General features: G+C 36.5%; 2 protein-coding genes across 3 annotated transcripts in view; one reads left to right on the top strand and one right to left on the bottom strand.

Annotated features, from left to right (window-relative positions):
- si:dkey-172j4.3 (diacylglycerol kinase delta) overlaps nt 1–7,093 on the top strand; it is a 121,808-nt gene extending 114,715 nt beyond the window's left edge. For both annotated transcript variants that reach the window (XM_051722763.1, XM_051722755.1), the window contains 4 exons: nt 1,735–1,824; nt 1,928–2,044; nt 2,213–2,321; nt 5,195–7,093. In XM_051722763.1, the coding sequence (XP_051578723.1) occupies nt 1,735–1,824; nt 1,928–2,044; nt 2,213–2,321; nt 5,195–5,247 (369 nt within the window). In that variant the 3' untranslated portion in view covers nt 5,248–7,093. The remainder of the gene's footprint in view (nt 1–1,734; nt 1,825–1,927; nt 2,045–2,212; nt 2,322–5,194) is intronic.
- On the bottom strand, nt 6,523–13,278 carry zgc:92429 (uncharacterized protein LOC445063 homolog). Its single transcript, XM_051723092.1, has 11 exons — nt 12,999–13,278; nt 12,293–12,342; nt 12,044–12,100; nt 11,433–11,587; nt 11,076–11,179; nt 10,632–10,684; nt 9,092–9,162; nt 8,693–8,795; nt 8,372–8,491; nt 8,139–8,201; nt 6,523–8,010 (listed from the first exon to the last, which is right to left on the bottom strand). The coding sequence occupies exons 1-11, from the start codon at nt 13,060–13,062 to the stop codon at nt 7,681–7,683; spliced, it is 1,170 nt and encodes a 389-aa protein (XP_051579052.1). The 5' UTR covers nt 13,063–13,278; the 3' UTR covers nt 6,523–7,680.
- Between the last annotated feature and the right edge of the window lie 5,958 nt (nt 13,279–19,236).

The following is a 19,236-nucleotide window of genomic DNA, read 5'->3' on the forward strand; positions in this document are numbered from 1 at the left end:
GTTAATACATTTGCCTAATTTGACATTGTTTTAGTGTGTATAATTATTAAATAATTTATACTTACACTGGCAGCCAAAAGTTTGGAATACTGTACAGATTTTGCTGTTTCGGAAGGAAATTGGTACATTAATTCACCAAAGTGGCATTCAACTGATCACATAGTATAGTCAAGACATTACTGATGTAAAAAACAGCACCATCATTATTTTTGATCAAATCTAGACAGGCCCCATTTCCAGCAGCCATCACTCCAACACCTTATCCTTGAGTAATCATGCTAAATTGCTAATTTGGTACTAGAAAATCACTTGCCATTATATCAAACACAGTTGAAGGTTATTTGGTTCGTTAAATAAAGCTTAACATTGTCTTTGTGTTTGTTTTTGAGTTGCCACATTATGCAATAGACTGGCATGCCTTAAGATCAATATTAGGTCAAAAATGGCAAAAATGAAACGGCTTTCTCTAGAAACTCATCAGTCAGTCATTATTTTGAGGAATGAAGGCTATACAATGCTTGAAATTGCCAAAAAACTGAATATTTCGTACAAAGGTGTAGTACATCAGGATACAGATATTACAGGATAAGTACATCAGAGTCTCTAGTTTGAGAAATAGATGCCTCACATGTCCTCAACTGACAGCTTCATTGAATTCTACCCGCTCAAAATCAGTTTCATGTACAACAGTAAAGAGAAGACTCATGGGTGCAGGCCTTATGGGAAGAATTTTGTGGGATCAGCTAGACTGTAAGGTACGTGAGAAGTGCCCGGCAAGACAGCCACATCTATGGCAAGTGCTACAGGAAGTGTGGGGTGAAATGTCACCTGAGTATCTGGACAAACTGACAGCTAGAACGCCAAGGATCTGCAAAGCTGTCATTGCTGCACGTGGAGGATTTTTTGATGAGAACTCTTTGAAGTAGTTTAAGAAGCTCTGTTTTTTTTTGTTTTTTTAAATTGTAATAATCATTTTTCACATTATTAATGTCCTGACTATAACTTGTGATCAGTTGAATGCCACTTTGGTGAATAAAAGTACCAATTTCTTTCCATAAGAGCAAAATATGTACATTATTCCAAACTTTTGGCCGCCAATGTATGTGATTTAATTATCATCAAAACTCAGCAAGGGAAACCCACAGCAGATGGTACTAACATTAATAAGTCAGTTTTGCATTTTAAAAGAAGCCAAAGTATTTAGAGAAAAATTGAAGCACTCAGAATTTGAGATTAGTAATTACATAATTAAATTACAAAAACTAAACATGAAAAATCATGATTAATACATTTTATCTATTGACATTTATTTACATTTTTTATACATTTAAAAAATACATTCATGTTATAAAATGTTTTCAGTTTGCCAAATATAATTAAATTAAATTTAAAAACATGATGACTTGTAGCAATGAGCTATGTGATAAGTGTCACTTTATTCCAGCACTTCTTAAAAGGTTAACAAGTGCACCTTTCCGTCTCCAGTGGTTTTTGAGTGCTTGAGAAAGAAAAGCAGGTCCTTTCTTTCTACTGAAGCTTTTAACATTTCCTTTATTGAGCTGCTCATGCTGTTCTCAACAGGATGTCCACTGAACGGTGAATAGAAGAATAACTAAAGCCAGGAAGTAAATAACACTGTGTGTTTTTATCACTGAACACCATGAGGCTGTCACTAGGTCAAACTGAAGTCCAAGCTGAGTTGTGACCACGTGTGTGTTTGTGTGTTCTCTGCAGGGTTTAAGTCGCAGTACAGCAGTAGACATTGTCAACAGCAGTAAAGTCCTCCAGCAAGAGACCAGGATGCTGTTAGAGGGAAAACTACTGGTGAGAGGCATCACTTTCTCTGGCTGGTTTGCGTACATAAATAATGCTGTCTGAAAAATTAATAAGATAGTTTTTTTTTCTTTCTTTTGTTGTGTGTATGTAGAATTTGGATTCTTCTCAACAAGAGGATCTTCTCTCTATGGTGGACAGTCTCAGCACTGAGTTACACAAGCTGGAGGACATCCACTGGATCTGTCCCAGCATGCAGTGCTCTGAAGAGGTCAGTCTATCTCTTCAGTGTGACAGTTTGTAATCACATTTTAGTTTTCATCTGTCTCATGTGATGTAAAAAACTGTTCATCACATTCATCACATACACAAGTTTTTCTAAATTCATCATCCTTCCCTTTTACTCTTCTCATTCTTGTTCTTTCTCTTCTCACTCCAGGAATCATCCCGTGTAAGTGGTAAAAGCAGTATGAAGCTGAAAATTATGCCTAAAGGGAAGAAAGAGAGAGAGAGGTTACATAAGCAGCGGTCTAACAGCTCTCTCTCAGGTAAGAGACCCATACATTCACTAGATGAAACACAGCATTAACCACTCTCATATTTTAGACTCTAAGTCAGTGACACTGTGGTGTCATTCTAAGCAAGCACTAGTTGTCTGTCTTGATTGTAAATTAATTGCTTATTAAATGCTTAATTTCATTATTTCTATTCATTTCAAAACCCACCTTTTTCTCAGTAATTAATATCTGGGCCTTATGTCTTGCATAGTGAATTTTTTTTTTTTTTTAGTCAATCAGGCTTAACTGGTACCAGTTTACTCAATGTCAACTCAGGCTTTGATCCTGAGTTTAAGATTAGTTCACACGTACATGCACATGAATGAGTGACGTTTGCAGTGAACAGCCAATCGCATAAAATCGTGTAAATCGCATGGAGAGAGAGAGAGAGAGAGAGAGAGAGAGAACAAGCAAGAGAGATTGTGATTCTCACAAGAGAGTCAGCAGGATTTACTGCTGATTGCTGATCATTATGGAAATATGAAGAATTTAAATATATTTAAAAGCCCAAGAGATTATTTTAAAAATATGAAACATGAAAAAAATGTGCATGACTTTCTTTCTTTTGTAGAACACAAACAAAGATTTTTAGAAGAATATCTCAGCTCTATAGGTCCATTCAATGCAAGTGAATGGTGATCAGGCTTGATCATCGCTTTGAAGCTCCTAAAAGGAGATCATAGTCAGCATAAAAGTAATCCATCAGATTCCAGTGGTTTAATCAATGTTTTCTGAAGCGATACAGTTTGTTTTGGGTGAGAACAGACCAAAATATAACTCCTTTTTCACTGTACATCTTGACAGCATTCTCTGCAGTCAGCAGTCTTTTGTTCTGGGTATAGACATGCCATTGCAGTACCTAGGCACGATCATGATTTCAAGCTCAATTACACTTCCTATTGCACCATCTAGCACTCTGTGGCTATGTCTCGTTTGGAAGGCTGGGTCCTCCAGAGGTCGCATTTGTCGGCCGCATACATCATCGAGGCTATCTCGTTTCATATTTGTTTTATTTGTTTTATTTCTTTTTCTTGTTTTTTTATATATTGTCAATGCCTTTTATGTATATGCACTTACATTTATACAATTGTTAATCTTTTTTGCATTCCCAATAAAAAAATAAAATAAATAAAAAATGAAACGAGACAGCATCGATGACGTGTGTGGCCGACAAATGCGACATCCGGAGGACGCAGCCTTCCAAATGAGACACAGCCTGTGCATGTATCAAGCACTAGGAAGTGTAGTAGAGCTTGAGATCATGATTGTGCCTAGGTACTGCAATGGCATGTCTATACCCAGAACAAAACTCCCAACTGAGCAGGTTAAGCAAGGAGCATAAGCTACTTTGGCGATGAACACTGGCAAAGGCAAACTCACTATTACCTAAAACCCAGGGTTGATGCAAACTTTGTTTTCTTTTCTTTTCTTTCCAATGAAGTGGGTATAACATTGAAGATAAATCTCTAATTTTTTGTCATAAACTGCCAGAATTAAGTACATTTTTTTTAATTGCAAACTTGAAAAGTTCAGAGTTTGCGTATAATGTACCATTGTACTGTATGTGCACCATTTATGTGTGTTCCAAATAAGCTCACTACACTTTTTAAAAGTAAATTCTTGTTACTACAATTTTAATTCATATTTGATGAATCATCCTAATTGATTAAAGACCTAATAATCAAACTGGACAACCATGGATAACAGTTTTAGTAGTTGACAGCATTATTTTTCAGCATCCATTCAAAAATAACTAATCATAACTGTTTTCTCTAACCTGTTCTGGTATTTTACTATAATAAAATCTTTAATCTCTTAGTTTTTCTTTTTTTTTTTTTCTGTGGCTAAGCATCTATCTGGACTCATTCTTTCGCTCTTTGTCTCAAAGTCTTCTTATCAACTCCATATTTATTTGCCATCACAGCAAGCTTGCTAACCTTTATTTTTAGGCATTATAGTCACTAGTCCCTTACAGTCCCTATAATCTTTTTTCAGCTTGCCAATTTTGTCCCTACAATGAAAATAATGTAAGTGGATAAAGTTCATGAATGAAAAGAAGTCAGTTAATACTACTTGATATGAGGTTTAATTAGTTCTTTGTTGAGTGGGCTTATTGGAAACAGTAGGGGTCAAAAGTATGTTTCTTATAATCCTGCTTGACAAAATGTAATATTTATGGACTATAATTACAGACAGAGCATTAAATTTCACCCCAAAAGCTTCTTAAATATTTCCATTTGTTCTACTGCATCTGACTTAATGGCCATCATTCAGGCAGTGTCCCACGCTAGCTGCAGATACTCATGAAATCTACCTTCAAAAATACAAAATATCACATCAGGTTATATTTGATTTATTAAGTAATACAATTGATACATTTTGATTTGTTAATAATTCTTATCAATACTCAGCAAGTTTCATCGCCATGTTCTAGAAAAATAGCATCTTCGGAGGGTGTCTGCCAGACAATAGCAACACATTATCTCAAAGAACTCAGGAATGGATTGACTCCAAGTAAATGACAGAAACAAACGTGCATTTGGTGTGAAAAAAATAAATCCTCTCACGCTTTGTCTTTTTTTTTAGATTTCAAAATAAGAGAAAAAATTGGGTTTATATGGTACGTGGGCTTATTAGGGTAACTTCCCCTACATTGTGGTAATTTTGCCTCTGGTAAACTAATGGCAACTGATTAAAAGATCAATCGCACCTCAGACTTGGCAGATGCACAGATACAGGTTGTTGTTTGTAAAGAAACACAAAAAAATAATTATCAGCACATGCAGGGATCAGTCAGTCAATGCAAACAGTAAACTACATTATTATAAGGATTAATTATTAATATGTTTGTTTGCACCTGTCAGGAGCTTGGGATATCAAGGGTGGGGCGAGTGATGTGGACCCTGCGGGCAACTGAAAAGCTAAAGTTGTTTGCCACACCTCTGCTGTGAGGACACACCCTGCCACGGGATGCTGCTTTATGCCCAGAGAGGGAGGACATGAGACCACCCTCCCTCCCCCCCCAGTGTTCGTGAGCTTTCTTTGGATGGGCACGGCCCTGCTCTGCATTACTGTTGTGGTTTTGTTCTCTGTGGTTATGCTCTCTGCCTGCTGATGGTTTGAAGTCATGGGAAACACTGGTCAGCAAAAAGCAAGAGTGGACCAAAACTCGCAGAATCCTTCCACTCTCTCTGTATTTTCAACAATGCAGCTCCCATGCATGAGTTAAATCGTTTTCTGTTTTTACCTTATTTTATTATCTTGCTACCTTTTTTCCTTTTCTTTGTATTCAAGCCATCAGACACAAACTATAAACTCTTTTTTTTCTCCAAAGAAAAAGACTCAGAAAGACTTCTCATTTGCCCCGTCCTGTCGCCATCTGAACAACAAGGAAGTAACAAACAAAATCTTTCAAAAAAATTATTGAAATGAAGACTATGAAACAAACGTGCAAAAAAGGAGTATCTTAAAGAATGAATGTATTGTGGACCTGTATTATTTGAGTAGTTAGAAATCTGCATTTAGTCTCTGTATCTCTCTATCGGAAGACCATGTAGGTTTCTGCATGCCTTTCATGCCCTTAAGCAGAAAAAAGGTCTGTTTTCTCTCGGATCGTCAGCCAAGTTGTGATGGTGTATCACTAGTGTGTCAATTGAGCTGTTGTTCTAGAAGCTTCAGTGCCGTAAATCTTGTGCCAAGTTAGTAAATGGAGCGCAGTGGTTTAAAGTGAGCTGTTTCTTTGACTAGCTGTTTTGACTTTTTTTCTGCAGGGAATCTTGTAAGAAAATTATGCCGTATGTCATACATTTCAAGATGTATTTTATCTCGCCTTGCACTTTAATATAGAAAACAAATCTTTTAAAAAAGCTAACTTAAAGGTTGTGTGTTTTGCTTTGTTTTGTTTTAGCAAATGAAAAATGGTAACCCATTCATAGAAAACCTATGAGTTGTTACATATGACGCAATATATAATCAAACTTTATGAATGTTATAAGGGTTCAATCTTACCGTAAACCCAGAGGTGAAGGAAAACTTGAACTTTTATCTTAATAGTGCCTAATATATGGTTTTATCAAGACTCAAATGGTACAGTGTAACATTTAAAATGAGTACGCAAAAGGATATACACTTAATATTGGACAACTTGTTTTCTTGATGGTTGTGAGCCAAAGTCTAGAAGTATTGCTCTGTTAAAAAAAAAAAAAAAAAAAAAAAAAAAATCAATTGTGGTGTTAATATGAAAGTTTGATGGACAGTCTAGTTGCCGACAGTCTCCCTAAAAACTGGACTGTATTTTTTATTTATATTTTTTTTTTCCTTTTTGCATGTGTTGAAAGTTCCTCATCAGTGATGAATTGTTGCCGTGTGCTATTCAATTTTGATTTACATTTGCTTTTGGGCAGAAAAACTCATTTTATCATCACCACTTATCAGGACATTGATTGTGACTGTGTAAATCAGGTACAAGCGGAAGGCAATGCTTTTATGAACAGAACATTTATTTTTTAATTTTTCTTGAAACAGAAAAAGAACCAAAACAGAAGAGATTGACCTCTTTTTGCTGGTACCCAGTTCTCTTCATTTTAAGACTACTGTTTACTTTTGAAATGTATTATTTATCTTTTTTAATTATTTTAAATATTTTTGCCATATGGTTTGCAGTTAAGCTTTCATGGCCCTGGACCCTTTTTCTGACTGCAAACGCCACTACTTCAGGATTGTTGCTGTTGACTTAAAAAAATAAAGTGTGGCCATTGCTGTTTGATCTGTGTTTCAGTTTTTTATCATGATAATCATCTCACTGATTGTTACAACTCTCTGCATGTTTTAAGTGTACAGTTTATCTCCTGCTGATTAACTGGTCAAACATGACCCTGATACTGTACAGAAAAGTGTATGCTCACATATGAACCTTCACACACCCAAACAACATCTGAAATATTTGTAGCAAATGAGACTAGTTTAATATGTTTTGGATTATAATTATTTATTAATATTTCGTACATCTAGAGTCAAAAGGTCAATTTTCAAGGTCAATAGGATTGTTAATGCTTTGTCATTTCTAAATCTGCATCTTGCACTGATTGAAATAATTTAGGATGAAAGGTCTTTAAATACTTATCCTTTATGGAGTAATGTGCAAAACTGGAGGCCAACATTTTAAGACTTTTTTTTAAAAATGTGAACTCACAATGACATTACTTTCAGCAGACGACAAAGGTAGCAGGGTCTGAGAAACAAAAAAATTCTAGATACACCTAAGTATCAGCTCCATATTCATAAAAAAAAATACCATGTATAATTGTAAACAATACATAAATTACATTTCCATAACTATCTGGACAATAAACTATTTTTCTGGGTTGACATCCGCAGGCTCTTCTAGCTCAGGAGGACCATCACCTTCTGTTTTTTCTTCTTTCTTCTCTGTCTTTTCCTCTCTCTCTTTCTCCTCCTCCTCCTCATCTTCCCAGTCCGACTCGCTGATGTCATCATCTGAGATGTCCCAGTTAGGTTTGACGTACTCCTGTTCTGGGTTGTTCGGCTCATTGGTGACCTCTGGCTCAGGTTTGTGTTTGGGGTCCTCCAGTTTGCCCCAGGCTACAGCATCAGCCTTCCGCAAGGTCACCTCAACTTTAGAGGGCACCATGTTCACAAAGCTGTTGTTTATGTCAATCACCTAAGAGACCAGAGGTGGATACCGATGATAAACACTAAATTGAGAGTGTGGTTATTACTTAAAATTTCATAGTTGCGTTGCTAAATCAGCAGAATATGTGTACTGTATGTAAAAAGAAAACAACATACCCCCCATAAATGGATGTCCTTGTGAAACACTTTGTCACCCTCAAACTGAATGTGGCAGGTTAACTGCAGATTGAAGGAGATAACAAAACACAAATTTACATATTTGTAACACAAAATCTGTGTTTGTAAAATTCATTAAATGTGAATGCTGATGTGAAGTGACTCTTTCAGTAACAGAAGTTTTTAAAGCAATGTGCACAGATGAGGAAGGTTAAAGGTCATGCCTAACTCACCACTGTGTGGTTTGCCTCTATGTAGGAATGCTCTGGGCTGGAGTTCTTGGCATAGATTGTGACCACAACCTGGTTTCCTGTCTGGTGCCAGTCATGTCGACATGCCACCTTCTTTTTGTCCTGTAGATCAAAGTATATGACTGCTGTCTACCTACTATCCATACTAACACACTTCTGATTCTGAACATTTAGTAGAATGACTTGGTGAGAACAAAAAGCAACAACCTGAAGAATGCAAGGATAGATGGATGGATGGAAGGAAGGAAGGAAGGTGTTGGTTGTAATTGATTATACAGTGTGTGACCATTTAAACTGTTGTACCTGTTTGAGTATCCAGCAGTGTTTGCCTGCAGTACAGCCCTTCTGATCCAAGAAGTCATTAAAATCAGTGGTCTTTATGCAACAGCAATTCCAATATTTGTATCTATAAAATGAATAGCAGACAGGAGTTATTATCATGCATCTCCCTTCTTATCTCAAAATAACTTTACTAGTCAAAGCTCTATTCTTTGATTAGGTTTTCATTTCTTGTTGAAAAAGACTACACGTGAGGGGCCGATCCTAGATCAGAAGCTTCATAAAAACAGGCCTTGTTGTTGGAGTTTAAACGGATACAGGGATTGAGAAATTTTTTTTCTATTTATAGTCTGGAACAGATAAGAAAAGGCAGAGGCAGAGTCACATTTCCAGATAAACCCTTAAACACTGCAGATTGCTTACCCTTCGTGGAAGACTGGTACTCCGGGGTGATATGTGCAGATCTCTGCGTCAGTCTCTGGACCCTGGTAAAACTGTACACAAACAAGATCAAGCCACTTTAACACCTGGGGTCAACACACTGCTGTTGGCCTCATCTGTTTACTGCCTTCACACGTGAAAACACACTCATTTTTCTACTCCTCCAAATAGATAAATGAACAAGCAGAAGAAATGCAGATAATATTTTGATCCCTCTCAGTGGAAAAAGAAAAGAAAAAAATCAACTCCTTTATCTATGACTAGAACCAATCTCATGTTATTAACCTGTAACAACAGTTAAATTGCCATTAACTCTCACTAAATAGAAATATAATCTCACCTGGACTAAAGAACAGTTCCTCTGAGTAATTAACATCAACTGCTAACATGATAAACGTTCTGTATTTTAGCCAACTAATCTATCAAAGAAATATCCTTTCGCAAAGAAGGAATAGTGTAATAGGGGGCAGTAAGGTCAAATCCCAGTGAAGGATCTGAACATACAGCTATAGTAATTAATGAAACTCCTCTCTCATGTGTCCATTCATCACCCCATTAGTACAACAGCTGATCTACAGTCAGCTTATGCCCTTCCTGTCCTCATGAAATCACTTAGAAAGACAAGGGGAGCTGATCTTAAAATCACTGATACACAGAGGTCCAGGATTAAGTGGAAAAGGTTTTTACTTGTTTGCAGCAGTGTATTTCTTAATTATGCCCACTAGAGGGCATTAAACGGTGTTTTAAGATATTTAAAACAAGCTTTTCGCAACATTTGCATCATTCATTCTGTTGTATATTTCAAAGTGCACTGCTTGTGAAAGCAGTCTTTGAAGCTGTTGTGTTGTCAGTTCATACTTGCAAAAATATGTTTGTTTGTTTTTTTTTTTCGTTTCAAACATTTGCCAAAATACTTGTAAAATGTTTTTCTTGTAGACCTAATTATAAAAAGAAAACAAACAACGAAAAAACCAAAACTGCGGAAGCTCTGAACCGCAAGGTGAAAAAAAATGAATAAATAATAATAATGTGTGAAAAAAAAAGGGTCTCAGTTCCTTCCTGAGCCTAAGTCTTAAATGTTTTTCTCTCTTCCTAAATTTTTTTTTCTCTCTTCAAAAAAATGCATGCGGTACCAACCTTGGCCAGCAGGTGTCACTATCAGTAAACATGTAATTTTATGCTTTTAATGCTTTCTCTGTTGCAAAAAAAATTTTTTGAAGAGAGAAAAAAAACTTTTTTTTTGAAGAGAGAAAAAAAAATTTGGAAGAGAGAAAAAAACATTTTAGAAAGAGAGAAAAAAAATTAAGACTTAGGCTAAGAAAGGAACTGAGACACTATTTTTTTTTTTCACTCTTATTTTTTTTTTCCACCTTGCGGTTCAGAGCTTCCATACAAAACAAAACAAGACAAGAAATGAAAAACAACAAACAAAAACAACAAAAAAGAAAAGAAAAGAAACAAAAACAAGACAAAAAAAATAAAATAAAAATAACAACACACACACATTCGCACAAGCACCTACTGTTTTGCATCCTGCATTTTTGCACTTAACCCCGACCACAACAATTTTACTCTCTGGGGGACAGCGAGGGGTGGAAAAGGAAAGGAAAAAGAAGAGAGGGAAAACCAGGTCAGATAGTTGTAAAGTAATAGAAATTTAACAGGAAAACAAATGAAACCAAATGATTTCTTAAAATATGCAATGGTCACATTACAAGTCAATACTGCAACCAGTAAACATCACAAGTGCCTAAACTGCAGCAGTCATGACAGACCTGAGGTCAGAGCAGGAGACTTTTTTTGTATGTTTTTACAGGCGGCCCAAGTGACAGACCATTGACAGGTGGGCCTAAAATCTACAGCTTTTTAGATTTTAGATTTAACACTTCTTCAGAGCATGACTGCCTCCTCTAGTAACAAACTGCTTGGTCTGTATTGTGTAAGGGTTTGCAATAGAATTGCTCACCTAGCTTCTCTCTCTTCTCCCTCTCAGTGATCTCCATTTTCTCCACAATCTGTGCCAGAGAGGAAGAGACCTTCACCCGCAGCTTAGCCATGGGCTCATCTGAACTGGGTGAGGAATAAAAAAAAACAAAAAAAACGTTACTGTCTGTTTCTATTTGAGAGTCTGAAGGACTGTACTTTTCAAATTGAGGAAGATACACTTTTTGTGTTTCAGAGGGGGGACAAAAGCCTGAATTTTGTGTTCAGAATGCGTGTTTGGAGTTCCAAGATGGTGCATGTAACAGAACAAAATGTCTGTGTGTGAGAGAGAGATCAGAGATTAGTGTGTGTGCTGCATATGTACTCTCTCTGTATATACCTGGGTCTCTCTTTTTCCAGGGCTTCTGCTGATTTGGGTCCCTGGTAGATAATTTCCTCTCCGCTGTGCTGCTTCCTGTCTCCCTTATCAGACGTCACCTCCGGCTGCAGTGGCTCCTGAGGCTTCTCGTTACTATGGCGCCCACGAGTGCAGCCCTGAGAGGACAAGCACAGAAGGCAGGATGTGTCAATCAACATCCAACACAGAGCAAATAATGACATGTTTGAGAAAATGTGAATGTGCATGACCCTAACACAATGATTATTATTTATGAACATTGCATTTGTGCTACTCTAGTTTACTCATGTAATGCTGCATTGTGGCACTGCTAACATTGGCTCCTGTATGAAAAATTGCTTGTGTTTGTCCCTATTTTTATGTTATTTTGGGGGAAAAAAGCACTATTAATTATTGCAAATCGAATTAATTCAGTCCCTCCATTGAATGTATTAATTGTATCTGCTAAACAAGTTTATATTTGTACATTTTAATATTTGTATTTTGAGAATGTCAAAGACATATTTTGTAACTATGTTTCAGCGTGTACTACGTGCTATGAATTAAAAGCAGCGCAAGACTCAACTGTAACTATTCTCATTTCATTACCATACCTTGATTGACAAGAACTCTGAGAAATCTGTCGTCCTCTTTTTACAGCAGGACCAGCCCTGAGGATAAAAACCAAAACAAACAGCTACATCAGACAGCCATTAACAAAACAAAACAGAATATGAATATTAAGCTCCTTAAAAGCACGCAAACACACCGTCAATGTGTTGTTTATCAAGTTAAAACAGTCACAGAACAGAGCAGCCAGTGTTTTGTACAAAGAGTAAACAAAGATTACATTTTATGCTCACCTTTAGGGCATCATGGAAGATTGGCACACCAGGGTGATACTGACAGGCATCTTAAATGGGAGAGAAAGAACATGAGTTTAGTAAATGGCATTTGCAAACAGAAATGTCAGTCCCATCACTCTTTTTATGAAGAATTGTGGTCAAACAGGGCGACTCACTCACATAAACACATTCAAACACACACACATACACACTTCTTCGGTATCTCGTGGTGTAGCCCAGCAAGGAGGGTGGGGAGAGGAACCATTTATAGAAGTAACATTGGATTAGAACACATAAGAGCATGTGCTGGTGATGAGACTTGATGGACCGTACAAATATTACATATCAGTCACTTGCATCTGTGAATTCTACCAGCGTTGCAAATGTTATAAATAAAACTGGAGGCTGTTGTACTGTCCTATTGCAAAATGAAATCAACGTCAACACTCAACTCCAGGTCTCTAAGCCTTTGAATAAATATGTATTTTTATATAATTCCATCTCTAACAGCAGCTTTACAGGCACAGTTTAGAAAGCGATAAAACAACTTTTGCCTGTCATGTCAAACTGCTCTGAGTTGTTGGTAGATTTATGTAACAGCAGCCCAGTGATACAAACCATGACCTTCACATGAACATTTACAACATATTCAGTGTTCATGCAGACCCAACATTCTCCATTTGCATTCAATATAAAAATTCAAGGAAAAATAAAAATAAATTACCATCTGAGTTTTTGTCAGCATCAAATCGCCCTCCGCAGCCTCTGTTATAACACAGCAGAGCCATGATAACCTGTTGGATATTCACGCTGTCTTTTTTTTCTTTTTTTTGTCTCTCACTCGATCTCAGGACCGACTGTGTTTGTCTCTGGTACTTATGAAGAGGCAGTGAAGCTTCTCCAGAACTTTCAGCAGAAGAGAGATCCAGAAGGAACAACCACGTCCAGGGAAAGAAAAGGAGAGAGAGACTTTCTAGTCTAATGAACTCTATAAATAGCCTGTGCCATGCTCTCCTTCTCTCTCTCTCTCTCTCTCTCTCTCTCTCTCTCTCTCTCTCTCTCTCTCTCTCTCTCTCTCTCTCTCTCTCTCCTTACAGCTGTTGGTTTCATTCCAAGAGGGTGTGACATATTGGGTCCAGAGAGAGAGGGGCCAATGGGGGTTGGGGGCACAGCTGAGTCTGGGACACTTCACTAAAATCACCAACAAGGCAACAGAATAAAAATGAAACATTTATTTCCAAAGACTGAGATATAATATGAAATAGGTGAGACAGGGGCTAGTTGTCTCACTTTTTACTCCTTTATTTCTCAGGGCAGGTTTATTATTGATAGTCAGTTTCTGCATAGCCACATGGATAACACTTTACAATAAGGTGCCATTTGTTAACATTAGTGATCTAACAATGAACAATACCTTTACAGCATTTATTATCATATAGTAATACTTTTTTTTTATTTTTTTTTTTATAAAAAGTTCTATATGTTAACATTAGTTAATGCACTATGAACTAACATGAACTAACAATGAATAATTGTATTTTTATTAACTAATATTACAAAGATTAATAGACCATATTCACGGCAGCGGTATCTTTTTTTAATGGGAGCAACAACGAGGCTGTGAGGGATAGACTTACATCTCTTCAATGGCACGAACAGTATAAAGCTGTAAAAAGCTCCTAGATCACATTTTCCACAACTCATGTTGTCTGGGGTTTTTTGTTTACTGAATGTTCTTGAATAGATGTTTTTTCAGTGATCCAAAAACACTTTAAACCAGGCGCTGACTGGCCATTGGGAAGTTCGGGAATTTTCTCGATGGGCCGGTCTTGTGAGGGCCGGTACTTTTTTCCCAAGCCCCAGCATTATATAGTGTATATACAGATATTCAATAGGTCATCTTAGCTGCAGCGACACGGCTGGTGCAATCCGTAATAGCAGGTAGCAGTTGCCATCACAACTGAAAGTATCTAGCGCTCGTTGCCGAAACATGGATAGAGAGGGAAAACCCACGGCCGGCGGTGCAGAGAAGGTGCACCAAAAAATAAATAAAAAGGCTTTAAGAGATATGCGTGGACCTTTAAAGTATCTTTTCTGGCCTGTTATGTTCTCACCATTCATGGTAGGATCTCAGACATATGTATGAAACCCCAACATTTTACACTCTACTCTTCAGAAAGGAAATCACAAACAAAACCCATTGTGAATAGTACGCTTTGTGTGATGTAGTGTGAATGTAGTGTTCTTTATGTGAATTTAGTTTGCTGTAAATATAGTGTGCTTTGTGTGAATATGTAGTGTGAATATAGTGTGCTCCTGAGTCTGCTGGTTCTAATTTAGTTCTGTGTTTAAACACTGTTGACTGTTTTGCAATATTTTAAATAATTCTGATAATAAAAGCAGGCTATTAAGTCAAATGAGGTGTCAGGTGATCATTAAATTAATTAAACTTTGAATTTTTGCTTTATGTACACACAAACATGGGGAGGAAAACCTTTAGAAAAAATTCGTTTAATCGTTTTACATATTAGCTTAACACAAACAATACAAATGAACAGATTGTGTTCGTTTTTTATTTGTTTTATTATTAATGATTCGTTGATCGAGAAACATGTTGTGTCAGTTCGAATTTGGTGTATCAAATTGGGGCCGCTTTTTGTTGCCAGTCCGCCCCTGCTTTAAACTGCAGTACAACCCATTGAAGAGGCTGTACGTCTATCCCTCACAGCCTTGTTGTCATTCCTGTCAAAAATCAAAGATGGCGCTGCTGTGAATAAGGTCTATAAAAGCTGTAAAAAATAAAATAAAATCTATATATATATATATATATATATATATATATATATATATATATATATATATATATATATATATATATATATATTGTTCATTCTAGTTCATGATACAAATGGAACCTTATTGTAAAGTGTTACCACCACATGCATTGTACATTGAAGTCTTGTCTACAAAAAAAGCTACTAAACATTTTCAACGTTTTTTACAGGAGAAAAAAAATATACAGTTCATTGAAAACAAGTTGACCTTTTGTGACAACCTGCCCCAAAAGTGGGACATATTGTTACACTAGATGGGGCAAGTTGTCACAATGGAACTTGCCACTAAACCAGTGGAGAAGAATTCATGCGAACATTGTGGGGTGACAGGGGAACTTGTCCTCGCTATCACAACCTCTACAACAAAATCTACACATCTCTTTAAGCCAATTAGGGCCGGCCCTTGCATTTTGGGAGCCTTAAGCAGATTTTCAAAATGGGGACCCCCTACAAGTACATCTATCCAAACAAACCCAACAACAATTGTGCAAATAAACATGTCTATTTATTCAAAAGTGCATAACAAAATGTTTGTGTGTGAGAGAGTGTGCATTATTTAAAACTGCATAACTATCAACTGTAGTTTATCAGCACATTTATCTACTTCAGAAGTACAAAAAAGAAAGAACATCATTTCTTTAAACAAACATATATCAAATGCACAAATTAATAAATATATGTTGCTATGTGCAAATTAATAAGAAAGAATTAAATTACCAAATTAAGTTATGGAAGGCTACAGTAGATGATTTACAGTTGCTGTAGGTTAAATACTGGTTTAACCTATTTGTACCCTGGTATATAATAAAACAACATCAGTGTGTAAGTATTGTGACTGAACTTAACTACATCTCTGGCAGTGGGAAGAAACAAGAAACGCACCCAATGTGTAACGTAATGATACCTCGACACTGCTGTCTTTAAATTGGGAGCGCGGCTTTAGAGTGGTCTCTTCAGTAAAAATAATCATCATAATAATAACATGGCCAGTTTATACCAGACCAGCTTCCAAGATTGTCAGAATCACGGTGACTGACTAGTTATTTATCAACATACATAGAATGCTGAAGTAATCTAACTAAAGAGATTCAAATCTGCTTCCGCACTGACACAGAGAGACACCTGGCTATAAAGCATATTCACAGTTCACACTTACCTTTGATGAGACCGCTGTCTTCGCTGTCGGATACTACTGGAAAACTGTATTGGTTCAACTGCGTGTTCTTGTGTATGCGTTCCTCTTTTTATGTGTGTATTAAATCATTTGACAGTCGTTTTATTCTTAGTTTTTAACAACGTTACACAAACAAAACATGCCCTGTATTTTATACCTTTTTAAAGCAGCATATTGCATTTGACATTGTGTTACTTGAAGAGTTAAGGATTTAAGTTATTTCCTCATCCCCAATAATAGGATACAAAGCAATTATGTTCATTATTCTACTTTGTCTAATTCTGCTGACTTTATGACTGATCTTCGATATCAGTCTTGTCTAACTGTGAATGAAGTCAAATTTCCCTCTTGAAAGAAGAATAACACGAAACCCACATAGGCTTTAAAACACCGTTACTTTACTTGATAACATTGTGCAAACAGTATATGGTCATTCTACGACTATCATATAAGTCATATCATGCAAGTTATAACTACTTACATAAACATCTGGACTCGTGTATAACTGAACATCTCCTTGTGGTTCAACACGCGTCTACAACAACACAGAATGGCAGTGACAGCCAACACCCCCTTATCCACTTTCATTCATTTCTGGCTTTTTTAATTCAGGGCGTTTGTAGATCAGTGGTTAGATGGACAGATCAGACATCTGCATTATTCAATTTTCTTGGTGCAAAGAGCAAAATGGCACGTTTACCTATTTGAATGAATATCAGATGCTAAAACTACATCGAGTTATAGTCCTTACCAGGAATATGCTTTAAGGTCTGTTGTTGTTTATGCTTGAGGACTTGCTATTGGCTGTTGTCACTGCATAATTAATTAGATACATGTGTGCAGGTTTTGGGGACTGTTTGGGGGTGTTATTAATTAACATTTAAAAGTTGGGGGGGATAGTTATGTTGTAAGCTCCATTTAATGTTAATTATGACATTTTATGTAATGACAAGTTTTTTTTGTTTTGTTTTTAGTTGCCATGGGTGATATTAGTGTTCCTTTGGGTTAGTTTTGATACTGTTCTACATGATAAGAGCTTACTTATAGCATTTTGTAACTTTGAATCAAGAACATCTATTGATCTGCTTCATGCCGCAATGTTGGTGACTAAACTTCCATTTACCGTCATTGTGCTGCGCTGCGGATGAGGCAAAAATTGTGTTCTAGTTATAAATCATGAGAAGGTGATACTGCGATTTAATTACCTGGGCCAAAATGTAATTTTTCTTTCAATAAAGTTTTATCTTTTAAGTGACACTGCTTCATTTAGCCAGAGACAAGCAGCGATGAAGGAGGAGAGCACAGATGAAACACTTGTGGGTCTTTCCTAATTTATTCAGACATGTCAGGTATCTGTTAACGTGTCAAATATATTTAAAACATCATCGATTCTGATACAATTAAACTGGAAATGCACTGAGGATGATGTAATTCATAACACCCGGACTGTATAAAGATATGTGATAACTGTAACACGTTGTAATGAACAAAAAAGCACTATAATGTGAATGTATAGTATATATTTAATGTGTATATACTAATGTTAGTCAATAAACAACACATCATAAGATCATGAAGCACATACTTTATTCACACCACTTTGTAAACATTTTAGTCTTGTGCACTAAAATGCCTCGGTTGCTTTCTGTGTGTTCTTCATGAGTTAAAAGTAACACTTACATTCATACAGATGGGATCATCATAGACGTTTTGTAATATTTTGAGAACAATACAAAGACATTTGTAACTTCTGAATGAGAGATGCTTATGGTGGTGTTTAAGGTAGGCGTGTGAACTCGCCGACAGATGAATCGTGGATAAAATATATTTAAATGTCCGCAAAAGTCAAATTTGGCCAGATTTGAGCAGACCTCAGACATGAATACACCTTTCCTGCGACTTGGCATGGATCAAAAGTGTTTTTTGAAGTTTTCCTTGATACAGTTTTACAGGTGTTTTTCGAATCACCGCCATTGTTTCTTCCAGCTGATGGTCACAAAGATGGCAGCTAAAGGGAAAAAGTGACGTCACTGAAACAGGTCAATTGATTTGGGAAACGCTGTATCGAACAAAATTATTTGTTAAGGTTTCAAAGCTTTATGAAGCTTGTTTCTAAAGCCAAGTGTACACTACAGGACTTGCAGTCAGCATCCTGTGACTTACACTCCAGTTTTTCATCATGCTGGTGTGAACACTTCAGGACTATAATCAAGGGCATAGTCAGGACATTACTTTTGGCTGGGCCCCAATAAAAATGGATGGGCCAATTTTTCACCCCATTTATTTATTTTTTTACAAAATTTTTCTTAACAACAGAAGCGCATTCAGGTAGTTCTTTCACACTTTCAGAAATCAGAATTAATGCATTTTTTAAACTATTTTATAAATATATATTTGAAGTCAAAGAATAATCTCTAATATTCTGGGTGGGCCTGTGTCTAAGCCATCCTTGGCTACTGACTATAGTGTATCAACTACATGACCATTCGTCCCTGATAGAGACCATGTGTACAGTACACCTAGTATTAAGTGTGATCCCATCACAAATATACAAGTGAGACATTACTGTTACACCTGGTCATCTCTTTTGACCACTTGTGTTTGGATTTCGAGGAGAGAGTCTTTGATTTCATGAGGACACACATCATTACGTCTGTTTTACTGAATGATAATAAAGCGCAAAAAAGTAAAAGACGAGAAAGAAAACCATTAAAAACCGGCGCACAGTTTCTCTTAATATTCCCAAAAATGATGTTTAGAGCAGAATTCTTTTTTTTTTAGTGCAGTACCTGTAATTGAGCTTCTAGTGTGCATGCATGCTGCCCATATCTCTGTCCCTATTGTAGCCTACATGTTCATGCATTCCGATCATACGCTTATTCCCCTAAACAGTCGCTACAACTGCCCTGTCCTGTTTCAAAACGATCGGCAAAAATGCATCTTAAATTTAAGAT

The sequence above is a fragment of the Myxocyprinus asiaticus genome, chromosome 2 (genome assembly GCF_019703515.2).
Source record: "Myxocyprinus asiaticus isolate MX2 ecotype Aquarium Trade chromosome 2, UBuf_Myxa_2, whole genome shotgun sequence".
In the NCBI taxonomy this organism is placed as follows: Eukaryota; Metazoa; Chordata; class Actinopteri; order Cypriniformes; family Catostomidae; genus Myxocyprinus; species Myxocyprinus asiaticus.